The sequence below is a fragment of the Prionailurus viverrinus genome, unplaced genomic scaffold (assembly GCF_022837055.1).
Source record: "Prionailurus viverrinus isolate Anna unplaced genomic scaffold, UM_Priviv_1.0 scaffold_33, whole genome shotgun sequence".
NCBI lineage: Eukaryota > Metazoa > Chordata > Mammalia > Carnivora > Felidae > Prionailurus > Prionailurus viverrinus.
Window position 1 is genome coordinate 7432896 of NW_025927604.1, and position 15538 is coordinate 7448433.

Sequence of the window (15538 nt, forward strand, 5' to 3'; positions counted from 1 at the left end):
CCCTTCAGTCCCGCGCGGCCGCCGCTGCCGCCGGGACCTTTCCCCTACTTTCCAGGTCCTCAGGCCCCGCCCCTCGCTCGGACCAAAACACGTGCCGCATCCCGCCCTGCCAGATCACGCCTCGACCAGGCTCCGATCACGCGGCTCCCCGCGGCGCCCATTGGCCGGCGGCGCAAGGGCCTGGCGCGGACTGGCTGGTGGGCGCCCGGCCCCGCCCCGGTGGGGGCGCGGTGTATTTTGGTTTGCCTTCGCGCCACGCCCCCACGGCCGCTCCCTCCGCGGCCGCCCCGCCCCTCCCGCACCGCGAGGGCCGCGCCGGGGCAGAGCGGCGCGGGCGGGCGGAGGCTCGCGCCGGCCGCAGGAGCTCGGGGTCGCCGCCGCCGCCCGCGGCGCACGTGCGGCTGCTGCCGTGCGCTGAGCTCCCGCCCGCGGCTGCTTTGTTGCCTCCGGGCCGCCGGCACCATGCACGCTCCGGGCTCCGTGGGCCCGGGCGACGCGCATGCGGTGAGTGAGCGCCCATCTGAGCGCGGGGCGAGGCGGGGACGTGCCGCCTGTGCGGGGCCGGGGCGTGGAGGAGGGCGGGGACGCACGGGGCCTTGGCGGAGCCGTGCGGTTAGGGGCGAGAGCGGGCTCAGGAGCTGGGAGGGGCAGCAGCCGGGCAGGGACGCTCCGGGTGGCGCGGGGGCGTGTGCCCCGCGCCGCCCTACGCGTAGCTTTGTCTGGAGTATCCGCAGCGGCCCCCGCTTTGCCGGCTCCCAGCGCGGGGCTATTTCCAGCCATGACGTCACCAGGCCGTGTGAGGAGGCGGCCGTTGGGCGGGGCGCGGCGGGCGGGAACGCGACACGCGGACGGCGGGGGTCCGGATGATGGAAAGGGAGAGGGGGGGCGGGGTAAAAGCTGGCGGGAAGGTGGCACGCGGGGGGTGGGGTGGGCGGGATTGTGGGTGGGGCAAAGTCTGGCGGGAAGCCGGCAGGCGGGGGGGGGGGGGGGAGGGGGGCGACGTAGGGGGCGGGGCAAAGCTGGCGGGAAGGCGGGGTAGGGGAGGGGCAGAGTTGGAAGGAAGGTGGTACGTGAGGGGCGGGGCAAGACTGCAAAGAAGGCAGTACATAGGGGGCGGGGCAAGGCCGGCCTGGAGACCACAGGTGGTGGGTGGGGGTACAGGGAGGGGCAAAGCTGACGGGAGGGCGGTACGTTAGGGGGCGGAGCAAGCTCGTTGGAAGACCACTTGCGGTAGGTGGGGGTAGAGGGCCGGGGAGAGCGGACGGGAAGGCGGGGCAGGGGCGGGGTAAAGCTGGCCTGAAGACCAGATGCGGTGGGCGGGGCAAAGCTGGCGTGAAGACCACGTTCGATGGGTGAGGGGAAGAGGGCGGGGCAAAGCTGAAAAGAAGGCGGGGCGGGGGAGGTGAAGTAGGGTGCTTATTTCCTCAGCCTTGGCCACCTCGTGTCCGGGCTTGAAGGCGGCTGGGACCTTGGTCGTCGAGATTCGAGGACCCTGAGGGCTTGAGAGAGAGAGGTCTGAGTGCGCTGCATACCTGCCGTCCACAGCCTCCTGTCTGTGACCTCATGATTCCGGGGACCAGGCCGAGGTCAGAAGCCCGGCCAGCGGCGGTCACGCTCCTGGCCTGCTCTGGGGGGACCGGCGGGACAGAAGGATTTGATGCTGAGGCGAGCTGAGTGGAAACGTGTATCTTTGTAGATTTAAAGGGTCTTTGGGCAGGGATCAGTGGATTCCAGTTGCTTCTGTCCCCCCTTCCTGCTTAGACCGGTGTGACACGCAGGAAAGATGTCTCTCTCCTGGGTTGCAGTAGCTTTTTAAAATTCTTCCTGTCTGCCGCCTAGCCTTGTGGCGTTAAGGAGTGACTGAGTGTTCTCAGCGTGGGGAACAGGGCTAAACCAGCATGGGCTCCACCTTCCTGGCACACGTGGAGTTCAGCCGCCGGGAAGTTCTGCAAGTGGTGATGCCCTGAGTTTAGAAGGCTGTGCTCAGTGCTTCAGAGAGTTCCAGAAACGCATCCGTAGGGATGCTCTTCGGGTGGCGGTGCCAACTCTGAAGAGCCGTGTTTCCTCTCGCCAGCCGAAGACTCAGAGTCCGAGTCCGTTTCTCCCCCGGGGCTTACACCTGTGGCATTAAAGGCTTACTGGTCATTTACTGGAGGAAAACATTAACTTAACTTTTTTTTAACAATCGGGGTTTTCCGTGGACACTGGCTTGCCAGCCGAGTCCAGTCGTCCTCACTCTTCAGAACGTTGGCTTAAAAAAAAAAAAAAAAAAAAAGTGAAATTGACGTGCATGTTCCATTGGCGTATTTTTCTAGAATACGGGGTTTGTGTGTGGAGTCACGTGTGTGTGTTACGTGTGTAGTGCACGTGCTTGGGGTGCGTATCCACGCGCCCCTCGGGGTCGCGCCCTCAGCTTCCCCCGGACTGAGAAGCCATTGTGTTGTGTCGCCTTTAGGTGGACCTCATGGACATCTGTGAGTCGATCCTGGAGAGGAAGCGGCACGATAGCGAAAGGTCTACGTGCAGCGTCTTGGAGCAGAATGACATCGAAGCCGTTGAGGCTCTTGTCTGCATGAGCGCCTGGGGTCAAAGATCCCAGAAAGGTGACCTATTAAAGATAAGACCCCTCACGCCTGTCTCTGACTCTGGGGATGTCACTACCGCTGTGCATGTTGACGCAGCCGCACCTGAGCTACCAAAGGACTTCGATTCTTTATCGTCTCTGGTAAGAAGCGGGGAGAAGAGCATTTTATGTAGTGGCTGGATTACGTTAAATAAATGTGTTGAAGACCTTGCGGGTAGAGTCATTGGCGTGCTGCTAGTCAAGTGCATAACCTCTGTGGACCCTCAGGGTGCAAACTTGTCTTCTCCCTTCAAAATGCGCTCTTTCCGTTGCTAGATCGTAGCGTGCAGCCACAGGGTACAGCGTGCATAAGATGAAATCTGCAGGTCGATGGGAGGAGGTAAAACGTACTCGTTTCCCTGGGGAATTGCAGAGTGGGGGCTTAGTTCCCCGCCCCCCGCCCCGATGCCCCCGTCCGGGATCGGGAAAGACGGGTGGCGGCCAGAGACAGCCCGTGCTTTGGCTCCGGCCTTCCTTAGCTGGGTTGGAGTGCTGGCCTCTGCCTCCCCCGAGCAACCCGCTTCTCACGTGTGCCAGTTGAGTGCAGTCAAGCAAGGTTTCGTGTTTGTTTTCTCGCCTTGCTGGCGCTACAGAATCGCTGCGAGAGACCGCTTCTCGGCTTGGAGAAGTCGAGGACGGTCCGTTGGTAACAGAAGCGAAAATCAGAAGCTCGTGGTGCTGGGCTGGAAGCTTGCACTGGAAGGAGAGTGTGGAAGGCAGACTTGGGAGGAGGGAGGAGAAGGGACTTGCGGACGGTGGGGAGAATTAGACAAACAGTGGGCCAGAACCCCCTCGCACAGTTACTTGGCACCGGGCTCCGTAAGCGGGAGCGGTTGGGTGCTACGAGGGAGGCTCGGTGCAGGCAGCGCCGCTGGTGAGAGCCTGGCCTTTGGGGGATCATTCCAACAGATTTTTACCTCGCATCCAGTAGGCTCTGGATAAGTGTGTGTGAAATGGCTAACGCGGGGGGGTTTTTTTGAAAAAAATGGAGAATCAAAAATGCTTGTGAAAAGCTCTTATTTTGAATATAAATTAGTTTTCTCCTTTGTAGTCCTAATACTTCAAATTGCTCGTGTCAGTGGCCGTGCAAGCCCAGGAGGGCACTGAGGTTCTTTTTTTTTTTTTTTTAATTTTTTTTTTTTAATGTTTTTATTTACTTTTGAGACAGAGACAGAGCATGAGCAGGGGAGGGGCAGAGAGAGAGGGAGACCCAGAATCCGAAGCAGGCTCCAGGCTCTGAGCTGTCAGCACAGAGTCTGACGGGGGGGAGCTCGAACTCACGGACTGTGAGATCATGACCTGAGCTGAAGTCGGTCGCTTAACCGACTGAGCCACCCACGTGCCCCAGGACACTGACATTCTTAAAACTAAGCAAATTGATTGGTTTGGGAGAGGTCCGGTAAGGGGGAAGAAGCCTAGAAAGTAAGGTATCTCACGTTGCCTTGAAACGTGCTGGGTGCCGTTGTGAGTGGGCTTGGATGAATTTTTTCTAGATACTCTTTGAAGGCATTGGGGACAACGTGATCAAAGTCAGTCCCCTTTAAAATGTAACCAAAACAACCTTTTCACACAGTACTTTTTTTTTAAGTGCATGACTCCTCCTCAGAGCCCTGATCTTGTGGAGCCATCGACAGGGACACTTGTTGCTTCCCAAGTAACTGATTCCAAAGCGTGCATGGTCACGGCCGTCCCCCCAGCCTCTGCTGAGGCAGCCCAAGTGCTGAGCGGGAAGGCGGAGAGGGGCCTTCCTGGTTTGAAGCCAGAGCCACTGGAGCCAGACCCCGGCCCCTCCTGCAGGCCCGTGGTGACGAGTGTCATCCGCCACACCGGGGGGAGTCCTGCTCCTGGCCACATTCCTACTGCCCAGGTTCAAGAACGCCAACTTTCCGTCAACAGAGAAGGAGAAGCACGGTTTCTGGGACACATCGAAGCTTTGCTGGGCACACGACTCACGGACAATCTACTGAACACTGACTCGTTGTCCTGTCGGCCTTGCTTGCGCGAGTCTGGTGGCCTGATCCCCACGGACAGAGGCCAGCAGGCAGTGTGGCCTGTCGCAGTTCAAACCTGCTCACCAAAGAATTATGAAAGTGACTTGCCGAAGAAAGCCACCCCCGTGATCTCTGTCCCTGTCCCCAGTTCCCCTGTCTTTTGCCAAATGATCCCTGTGACTGGACAGAGTGGCACGTTACCGGCTTTTCTGAAGCCTCCTCCCCAGGTGTCTGTGGGGACCGTGAAACCCATCCTACCCCACGCTGCTCCGGTGCCCCAGCCTGTGTTCGTGGGGCCGCCTGTGCCTCAGGGAGCCGTGATGCTCGTTCTGCCCCAGGGGCCCCTGCCCCCGCCTGCCGCCGCCTCACCCGGCGGGATGGCCGTGGGCAGTACAAGGTTCCTGCCCCTGGCCCCTGCTCCAGTGTTCATCGCCTCCGGTCAGAACTGTGCCGCTCAGGTAGACTTTTCCCGAAGGAGGAATTACGTTTGCAACGTCCCAGGCTGCCGGAAAACCTACTTCAAAAGTTCCCACCTCAAGGCCCATCTCCGCACTCACACAGGTGAGTACTGACGGGTGTGAGGACGCCGGGGCCTGTGTTCAGGAGACACGCCTGGGCCTGCCTCCGGTGGGAGGGACGCGTGAAAACCACCGGGAGGAGAGGAAATCTGGCCTGTTTCCTTCGGTCCTGAAAAGCCCTCGGGGTCTTGTAGGGGTTGGGGTTCACATTAGCACGACCATCACTGGTTTTTCTGGAACATGCCGTCCGCTCATCCCCGCACGCAGAACGGGTGGTTCTGGGGTCGTGGTTCTTTGATAGGTTTCTCAGGTGGTGCTCCTACTGTCCCTTTCTCTTCACATGGCCGCACACTCCTCAGTCTTTTCTTTCAGCGTTTTAGAAAACGTGAATTTCACGTTCCGTAAACATCAGCGTAACTTACTTTGGTTCCCTCTGGGGAAAGGTCTCTCTAAAGTACGGAAAAGCTTGAATTCAAAAATATGTGAACTTTAGGGGCATGGAGTTTTCTCACTTGGGGGAATATGTAGTTTTTTATTCGGAAGAACGCCGAGACTCTGATGACTTGGTGACATCTTTATTATCTCATCGGCTCGGTCCAGTAGAATTTTTGGCAACGGGGGAAGTGTCCTCTGCCCAGTTAAGGTAGCCACTAGCCACACGTGCTTGAAATGCGGACAGTGGGACCAAGGAAGTGAAGTTTTCATTAAGTTTATACTTGCATAGCTACACGGGGCTGGTGGCCTTCGTGTTTGACTGGGGTCCAAGAGCTGCCTGGGAGAGTTTCAGCTTTGGTAGATTAGGTTAGAATATCTCTCATGTTCTGTGGCACTCTTGTTCCTTGAGTTGGTGTTCTGTTTTGCTTGTGAGGCTCCTGTGGTTCAATAGTCTGCTTGTTAAGCTCCCCTTTCGGAGGGTCGCACTCTTACATAAATGTCCGTGCAGTAACCGGTCACGCAGGGTCTGTAGGATCAACCCCTGATCTTGGAACTCCCTTCCACCGAGATGTCCGCTGATGGCTTGTAGGACGCTAGCGAGTTGTGGAACACAGTGTAGGAAAGGCTAAACTGGAAGGAGTGATCGTTGCGTTGTTTTCCACGATGCATTTCGGGTAGGCGGGTTTTGGTTAGCACATCAGAGCTTGACTGTCGGCAGCTCCGACCGGCAGAATGAAGCAGGGTTTAGAATTGAGGCATGAGCGTCCTGGCTGTATTGGAGTGAATGGGTGCCTCTCAGGGGCTCTGCTTTCCAGGGAAGGAATTGTTCTTTCAAGAATCTTCCCCCTACCCTAGGCTATACCAATGAAAGATTTGTTTTTATTTAAAAAACACCTGGGTGTATTTTGGGGCGCCTGGGTGGCTCAGTTGCTGGAGCATTGATTTCAAGCTCAGGTTATGGTATGGTGGTTTATGGGTTCAAGCCCCACGTCGGGCTCGCGCTGCTGACAATGCAGAGCCTGTTTGGGATTCTCTCTCTGTCCCTCTCTCTCTGCCTCTTCCCCCCTTCTCTCTCTCTCTCTCTCTCTCTCTCTCTCTCTCTCAAAATAAATAAACTTTGAAAAAATTTCTTGCGAAATGTGACATTAGTTTGACATCTCTGGGCCTTGACATATATATTCTGTATTTTGGGTGTGGCAAAAAGAAAAGCATTTTCGAAGAATTCTTGACATTTGAATAACTCAGTACCAGAATAAGACGATACTACTTTCTTAGATTTTGATGAACATAATTTAAAAGTGACATGAATTAACCTGTCCAGTAAAGCCGCTGAGCATTTACGTCTTCTTTAATGTGTGTTTTCCTGCCTCTTAGGAGAGAAGCCTTTTAACTGTAGCTGGGATGGCTGTGATAAAAAATTTGCCCGTTCTGATGAACTTTCTCGCCACCGCAGAACTCACACCGGGGAGAAGAAGTTTGTGTGCCCCGTGTGTGATCGGCGTTTCATGCGCAGTGACCACCTGACGAAGCACGCCCGGCGCCACATGACCGCCAGGAAGACCCCTGGCTGGCAGGCAGAGGTTGGCAAGCTGAACGGAATCGCCTCGGCAGAGAAATGCGGGAGCCCGCTAGTGGGCCTGCCAGCCTCTGCCTGAGAGGTCAGCCAGGGAATTGCCAGTGCGAATTTTAAAAAGCATTTTTCAGGAATGGAACTGTCCCCCCCAAAAAAAAAAAAAATTTTTTTTCTTGGGGGGGCTAGGAGAAAGTGGGGAGCTGGTTCTGATGAAAGTATGTTAACTTTTCCTTTTTCGGTTGGGACCCTGTTCGATAACGTTTCGTAGTTTCAGAAGTTTTGTTTTGTTTTGTTTTTTTGAGGAAATGGAAGAAAATTTGATGATCGGAATCACCAGCATTCAAATAGACATTTTGGCAATAAAGTTTACAAAATCTGGATTTTTACAGCCTTTCTATTCGTGTTTTATAGAAATGAGACAGGGTACTAATTTTTATACTGTTTTTTATTAAAATATTTATATTGTTGGTGTTCAGAGCACCACTTTCTAGATAGGTGATTTTACAGTCTTCAGCGTTCAACGATGTTTTTCACAATAACTCTTAGTCAATTTGGCACATTATTCGGCCACAAAAAGAAAAAATTACGAGTCTGTAATCAGGCCCTTTCGATTTAAGAATTGTTACGAATCAGAACTAGTTGAATGGGGGCTTCTTAAATGGGTGGGGAAGGGATTTGCATTTAAGTTTTTCATAGCATTTTCGAGGGAAATTCCAGGCAAGCGTTCCTTTAAGGCCGTGGCCCAAGGAATCACAATTTTGGTTAAGTAGAACGAGTCATTTATCTATGTCCGTGGTGTGACTTGTGAAGGATGTGCCCCAGAGAATAATTTAAAATACCTGATAGGTACCCGGTGAGCGGCGAGCTGCTGTCGGATCTGAGCGTCTGCGTCTTTGGGGGCCCTCGCTTTACCGAGAGCAAACTGCTTAGTTGCCTGTTTGTACCTCAAACACCAAAAAAAGGTAATGTAAGCACTCAAACCCAGCCGCTTCGTCAGTCGTCAGTCGACTTCTTTTGCTGTGGCCTTACACGTAGTGTTTTGTGGGTAGAGTGACTCCTTAGAGAAGAAGAAAATGTCCTTACCGGTTGGAGGAACTTTCCACCAAAGTACAGTTGATCTGAGCTAAAGTGTACATGCAAACAGCCCAGCTCCAATATTCCGATTCCTTTATTTAAGAACTCTAGGAAGTGCGAGTTACGCTCTATGGCACTGGTGCTACCCAGCTTCTCTTTCGTTCATTTGATTTGAAGGAAATTGATCAGACAGAATTACTTGGAACGGGGTATTTTGCAATCCGCCTAGAAGATGAGACCCGCGGCAGCACTTTGAATCCGTGTGATCTCAAGCCCTAGTTACACAGACACTGTGGCCCTGGTGTCCGGGGAGCCACGGAGATCGCTCTTGCTGGACGGCGTTGGGAATCCAGGCGACACGGTGCGTGCAAGGAACGTGTGACCGTGGCACCGCTTTGTGAGCCCGGGAACGGGTTTTATTGTGCCGCATGTACTTAGATCTTGCCTTTGCGTCTTTGTTATATTGGCGTTTACTTTTATCAAAATGATGGTAAGGTGAAATATTAAATAAATACAATTAGGTTTTATGTTCAGGTCCTTTTAGTATGATAACCATCACCTGGACACCCTGTAAATTGCCCTTTAGTGTCAACTGCTAATTGATGTACACGTCTGAGTGCCGGCTGTTACGTGCAGATGGCCCTCACATTTTTGCACACTTCGTTGTTGAGTATTCCTACAGGTCATGGGACGTAAGACAGGAGCAAGAGAACCATAATTAAATATTGTAGCTCGTGTTTCCTCACCCCCCCCCCCCCCCCCCCGTCTTTTCTCTTTCTACTTACATCTTAAATCAGCATAAATATTTCTGACTCTATGTCGTAAATGGCATTCAATTTGCATATTTTTCTTAATTATGCAAAGTAATGGAAGTCCTATTGTTGATAACACAGGGTGTTTGAGAATCGGGTTGCTGGCTACATTAAATTTCATTCTCTGAGCAGTGTTGTTTGTAAAGAATAGATGTGTTAAAATGGGTTTGATTTCTACTTCCATTTCCTGATTAGATTTAGAAATACCTTCTGTAAACTTTTCCCCCTCTGTTTTGTTGACTGAAAGACTATAAATTAGGAGAATTTCCATCTGAAAAAGACTATCCTGAGAACCAGAACCTTGTGTTGTCCCAGCACGGAGTCCCTCTGCTGGGAGCAGGGCTCGTGCGGCAGCCCCCCCTCCTCACTACCCCCCCTCCCCGTGCACTTTATTGCCTGAGCAGTTTGCTTGATCTTTTTTGACTTTGAGCCTTTTGTAGTTTCAATAATAAAATTTTAAATGTTTCAGAATTACGTTTTATGTAACAGACTTTGACATTATTTAAATGAACGTGTGTGATGTAACTTTTTTCTTTGAATCCTATAAAACTTTTTTGATTTGCAAAACTGAACTTGTGTCCTGTGTCATTTAGCTGCCCCGGGACACACCCCAGTATCTTTTCAGAAAAGAATCAACAAAATTCATTATATATTGGCCCAACCCGACCCTTCTGTTGTCCGGGGTTCTGTTCTGCTCCCGGGGCACCCTTCAGATTCCTCGGAGGATTCTCTACAAAGGAAATGAGGGAAGGGGTTGCCTCTGTGTGACCGCGGTCACGCTGGTCCGGTTCTGGCAGGGTGAGACCGTGAGAGCCACGTAACCTGTGACAAGGTGGAACGGGAGGGAGCCTCTTCCCTCCACTCCAGCCCGGACTTGACAAGTGTTTCGCGGAGCCACGCTCTTTACTCCTGCTCCTGGGGTACGTGCTGTCTTGAACCCGCTCCGGCTGGGGCTCGCGTCCACACCTCACTGAGGGAGCAGAGACCTCCCCGAGTTCAGGCCTCCGTCTTCCTGCGTTTCTGCCAGCGGCGCTGGGCAGAGCTGAGCCCCGCCCCGCAGGCCACACTCCTGTCTCCCTCGTGCTGCCCTGTCTGCTCCTTCGCTGGTACCCCTCCTCTCCCCGCCCCCCTTTCTGCCGCCGCCCCCCCCCCCCCCGCCCCGCCAACCATGTGATCTTTTCCAGTCTCATGACTCCGAAATAACATCTCTACCATAGAGACCTCCGTGTGTGCCTCGGTCCTGTGCACCTCTCACCTGAGCATCAGAGTCCCATATCCAGCTGTGTCCACTTAGCATCTCAAACTTGGAATGACCCGAGCTCTTCGTCTCTCCCACACCTACTTGCCTCGCGGTTGGCCCTACCGTCTTTAGAACGGTGAGTCCCTCCTTCCAGCGTCCCGGTGGAAAACCCTGGAGTCACCTGGACTCCTTTCGCACTAAACACGCCATCTGTCACAGGCCTGTTGACTCCCTGCCTCCCAAAGCCAGCCGACCTGGGAAGTGATTCAGTAGGTCACGCTGCTCCTGGTCATGTGCGTGTGTGTGCGTGTGTGTGTGTGTGTGTGCGTGCGCACATGCAGGTGGGGGTTGGGGGGATCAAAGATTTATAACGGGCCTTGCATCCAGCAATTCAGCAATCCGCCTAGGAAAGTCTCTCCGACTCCGAACGTGTTTGTTGCCGGGGGCCAGCCTGTGCCTTTGTACCTGTTGTCCTCTCTGTGGCCACCAACCGCTAACTGCTTTCTGGCTCTAACATCCACTCTCCCTCATGTTTCAACCAACCTGCCTTCGTTCAGGGACTTCTACAATGAGGAACTTGAGACATTTTCCTAATATCTGTGACCCCCTCTTGAGAGAAAGCCCAGGCACCAGGACTCCCCACCCTAGAGGGTGAGACACCGGCCCCTCTGAGTGAGGGAGGTTCGTTCCCAAAGGCCCCTCACCACTCAGAAGTTTAGTGGGTTCCAGGACTGTCCTGAGCTGGCCCTGCAGGCAGCCTGCCGCTCCCCAGCACGTCTCACTGAGCTCAGGGGACAAACTGGCCAACAAGCAGAGCTGATAAGACGCCACGAGCCAAGTGCTGGACAGGGCTGCACAGGTCCAGTGGAGATGACAGTGCTACAAAGTAGTGACAGTATTCACACTTCCTCCTCAGCTCTCAGTGCCCAGTTCTGATGGCAGCCTCTGCGGAGCCTTCCCCCCCGCTTTTCTGGACTCTCGTAAGACTAGAGTTTCTGTCCAGGAGCCTGGGTGGCTCAGTCGGTGAAGCGTCCAACTTCGGCTCAGGTCATGATCTCGTGGTTTGTGGGTTTGTGGCCCGTGTCAGGCTCTGGGCCGACAGCTCGGAGCCTGGAGCCCGCTTCCGATTCTGTGTCTCCCTCTCTCTCTGCCCCTCCCCCACTCGTGCTCTGTCTCTCTCTCTCTCTCTCTCAAAAATAAACATTAAAAAAAAAAAGGCTAGAGGTTCTGTCCTCAAGGCTAAAACCTGTCATATTTTATTGAATTTTATTGCGAGTCTAATCTACCTGCTGAAATGTAAGCTCCCCCTTGACAGGGATCAGATCACATCCACCTGCCCCCCTGTCCATCCACCCATCCACCCCTCCATCTACCACCCACCCCTCACCCATCCACCCATTTATCCACCACCCAGCAGCATTGAATGGAGTCCGTCGCGTTGGGGCAGAACCCCAGAGGTGAGTCATTCTAGTTTCTGCCCCCGGAGAGCTCACAGTCCTCTAGGTAAGACGCGGAAGCACGCGAGGAACGTTTTGAGCAGCAAACAGGATAGAAGATAGACGGTCGGGGAGCGCAGTGCAGTGAGTGGCCGATGGCGCCACTGGAAAAGTCTCCTGGGGGGACATCTGAACTGAAGGTGAGGAGAAGGTTTTCCAGGCCCCGAAGAGGACGGCAGCGTGCGCAGAACAAGGATGCCGACATACGCCCCAGGCTGCAGCTGCCAGAGGGTGGGGTGTGAGGGCCCCGGCGGCGGAGCGGAGAGGGTGTTGCCGGGGAGGTGGCCTGGTGTCTTCCCTAAGGGGCAGCAAGTGTCGCTGAGGGCTCCCCGGGGCGGGAGTAGGGAAGCAGCCACACCTGCTCCAGGACTCACCTGCATCCTGGGGAGGGATGTGGGGAGGCTGCGGGTCTTTTTTTTTTTTTTTTAATTTTTTTTTTTTCAACGTTTTTTATTTTATTTTTGGGACAGAGAGAGACAGAGCATGAACAGGGGAGGGGCAGAGAGAGAGGGAGACACAGAATCGGAAACAGGCTCCAGGCTCTGAGCCATCAGCCCAGAGCCCGACGCGGGGCTCGAACTCCTGGACCGCGAGATCGTGACCTGGCTGAAGTCGGACGCCCAACCGACTGCGCCACCCAGGCGCCCCGGGGAGGCTGCGGGTCTTTGCCCTTCTCCCCCTTTCCTGAACTGCCCTCTCATGCCCACTCTCCACCGCCTCTCCTGGCTGAATTAACTGCCCGGCCTTCTTTCCGGGACCTGTCATTGTAACCACACCCCTGTGTTCGCCTGTTTGTCCCCCGTCCGTAGACGGTGGGTTCCCTGGGGACAGGGGTGACAACCCCTCCCTGTGGCTTGTCTGTGTCCCTAAAGCCTAGCATCCTGCAAGGCTCAGGTGACTCCCTCAGTGTTTGTTAAATGTGAGGGGTGGGGGCGGGATTTATGCTCAGGTCAGACCGCTCTGGCTGAAGGGACCGGAGGGGTGAGGCTGGGGCAGGAGTTCAGTGAGGAGACACTGACCAGCAGAGAGAAGGGAGCATGTCGAGAAATAGGTGGGCTTTGGGGCACCTGGGCGGCTGTCCAGTTAAGCGTCCGACGTCGGCTCAGGTCATGATCTTGGGGCTCGCGAGTTCGAGCCCCCATGTCGGGCTCTGTGCTGACAGCTCAGAGCCTGGAGCCCGCTTCGGATTCTGTGCCTCCCTCTCTCTCTCTGCCCCTCCCCCACTTGTACTCTCCCTCCCTCTCAAAAGTAAACATTTAAAAAGATTGAAAAAAGAAAGATGGTCCACGGCCATACCACCCTGAACGCGCCCGATCTCGTCTGATCTCGGAAGCTAAGCAGGGTCGGGCCTGGTTAGTACTTGGATGGGAGAAAGATGGTCTTTGAGAGGCAAAGGCTGTGAGGTCTCCACGGGAAAGGCGAGGAGGTGGGCAGCCCTGTCTCTCCCAGTGTCCAGTCCGAGGGCGCGCGTGCAGAGGCAGCGGGGGAGAGAGCGGCCTTCTTTTCCGCCAAGCGGTCTCGTAGGCCTTGGATTCCTGACCGGCCACTTCGCTAGCCTGGCTGAGGCAGGCCGGCCCCCTGCAGCCCTGTGTTGCTGGAAGACATTCTACCTTTCTGAACTTTAATTTCCTCATTTGTGAAATGAGGACCAGGACACTGGCCGGGCCAGCCCTGTGCCCACCGGGCTCCATGTTCAAATCCAGGGAGATGGCTGTGCGTGCAAATCCGGGGAGCCGTGACACAAAGTGGCCAGGCAGTGTCGCTGTGGGATACCGAAGTACCGCAGAGGGGGTGGCGTGATCCCGCCCCCCCCAAAAGACCCTAAGACGTTGGCCTTGGCAGCGGCTGGGACCCTTGAGGCAACCGTGTTTTCTCACAAGGCCCAGAGCCTTGTGGTTGGCCTCAAGGGGGCACGATGGAGCATGGGGTCCCCAGGCCTGTGAGTACGCGGCCGGAGACCTCTCAAACATAACACAGGGAATACCAGAAAGATGCAGAATTCCTGCTGGTAGACGGAGGGCGGGGGCTGAGGCCATGGGTCCTCGCTGGTAGCCTCAGGGGCATCTCCGAGGAAGAGCTGTGCCCTCTTGGTAGACCAGACCCCAGACCCCAGACCCCAGACCCCAGACCCAACTGGTGTCCTGCGGAGCACAGACCAGCCCCTCCACCTACACTGAGGGGCCCGACAGGGTCCCCCTCCCTCACGACCAGGCCCCCACTTCTTACCTATATGGGCTTTGCAGTGACAGAGCACACAGCCAGCCGTCTGTCATTGAAGCCTCCCGGTAACCGTGGGCGGCAGGCTGGACAGACCTCTGCCCGCTGGAAAAATGACGCTAAGATGCCGGGATCACTGGAAAGTGAGGCCAAGACCAGAGTCCGGGCCTCCTCCCTCCACGAGGCGCTCTCCCAGCTCTCGCTGCAGAGAGAAGCCGATCGGCCTCCAGACGGAGCCTGGCTACTTCCAACCCCACGTTTTCCGAGGACGCGTGAGCAGCGGGGCCCGCAGGGTCCAGACCCCAACGGCTCCCTGCACCTGCTCGCCCGGCACTCGGCTCGCTCCTATCACGTGTGCATTTTATACCTCCGGGGCCCACCTAGCACAGACCTTGGCGGGGAGCAAACCCTCTTCAGGTACTTGTACAAATTACACACACACACGCCATGGTTCTGTGACCGGTGCTTCACTCGCGTAAGGTGCCACCAAGGTCGTATTATTATTTTCCACTCAGATTCTCTCCTGCCAGATCAGTAGGAACCTCAGCCCTTCCCTCTGTACATTCTCCGCTTTCCCTATAAACTGTCCGAAGCCTCTTGGGGCTCAGCCAGCCCACGTTGGGATCGTCCCAGCTGCAGCTCCCCAGGGATCGAGCCAAGAAAGCCAAAGCGACGCTGCCACGGGTGATTCTCGCTGCCAAGTGGTGTCACTGCTGACAGCTGGCCACAGGCCCCTGACACTGGTGGAAGTCGGGGTCTGGGCAGGGCAGCCCCGTGCCCTTAGCACTACACGAAACCAGGTGCTCCTTCGGTCTCCTGTGTAGCCACACCCCACAGACACCGGCTACACGGGGCCTCCGTCAGGACTTACACCGAGTGTGGCCTTTCCTTCCCCGTGTCCACACCCCACAGAAAAAACAGCTTTTCCTTTCCAGCTCTGGAAACTGAAGATTTCAGCACGCCAGAACATAGAGCCCTGACCACCTGTCAAGGTGGGATTTGTCCCCAGGGGGTCCAGATGTCACCACACCAAAGGTCTGATTTCGTGTTGCCTCCTTCCTGAGCCTCAGACGTGTTTTATCCTCCCGATGACACCCAAGAAGGCCTATCTTCTGCCTAATTATCGCCAGAAGAACCTCCACCCACGTGGATTAGACCTGCAGTGGGGCGTCGGCTACACTTCTCCCACGGCCTTTACCTTCTCTAGGGTGAATACGTGTTTCTGGGTGTGCCGGCCCCTGGAGACAGCACGTCGTGCCGAACGGAGACCAGAGCTGACTCACGCACGAACCTGGCATCCAGTGGAGGGCCAGTCTCCAAGTGGCAGGGGCTCGGAAGACGCAGCCCTGGGCAGCGTTGAGCAGGGCCTCCAGGGGGGCACAGCCCACGAAAGGCAGCCCGGTGTGAAATGGCTTGAGACTCTGGACCACAAGGGGCACCTGGGTGGCTCAGTTGGTCGATTCAGCGTCCGACTTCGGCTCAGGACAACTCAGGATGATCTCCCGGTCCGTGAGTTCGAGCCCCGCGTCGGGCTCTGTGCTGACAGCGCGGAGCCTGGA

General features: G+C 55.5%; 1 protein-coding gene across 2 annotated transcripts; it reads left to right on the forward strand.

Moving 5' to 3' along the window:
- Window positions 1–320: 320 nt before the first annotated feature.
- KLF11 (KLF transcription factor 11) lies at window positions 321–9598 on the forward strand. 2 transcript variants are annotated; one of them, XM_047845170.1, is made up of 4 exons: window positions 321–504; window positions 2456–2725; window positions 4212–5175; window positions 6942–9598. In XM_047845170.1, exons 1-4 carry the CDS (start codon window positions 463–465, stop codon window positions 7220–7222), a joined length of 1557 nt encoding a protein of 518 aa, XP_047701126.1. In that variant the 5' UTR covers window positions 321–462; the 3' UTR covers window positions 7223–9598. The 2 variants fall into 2 exon arrangements, with proteins under 2 accessions (XP_047701126.1, XP_047701127.1); XM_047845171.1 differs by lacking the exon at window positions 321–504 and adding an exon at window positions 1424–1586 and having other exon boundaries at window positions 4197–5175.
- Window positions 9599–15538: the final 5940 nt, after the last annotated feature.

What these genes read in the sequence shown, in the direction of transcription:
- KLF11 (XM_047845170.1), top strand. Translation starts at nt 463, where the DNA reads ATGCACGCTCCGGGCTCCGTGGGCCCGGGCGACGCGCATGCG. An exon ending in GCCCGGGCGACGCGCATGCG is followed by an intron (nt 505 to 2,455) that starts GTGAGTGAGCGC and finishes TGTCGCCTTTAG; the next exon opens with GTGGACCTCATGGACATCTG. An exon ending in CCATCTCCGCACTCACACAG is followed by an intron (nt 5,176 to 6,941) that starts GTGAGTACTGAC and finishes CCTGCCTCTTAG; the next exon opens with GAGAGAAGCCTTTTAACTGT.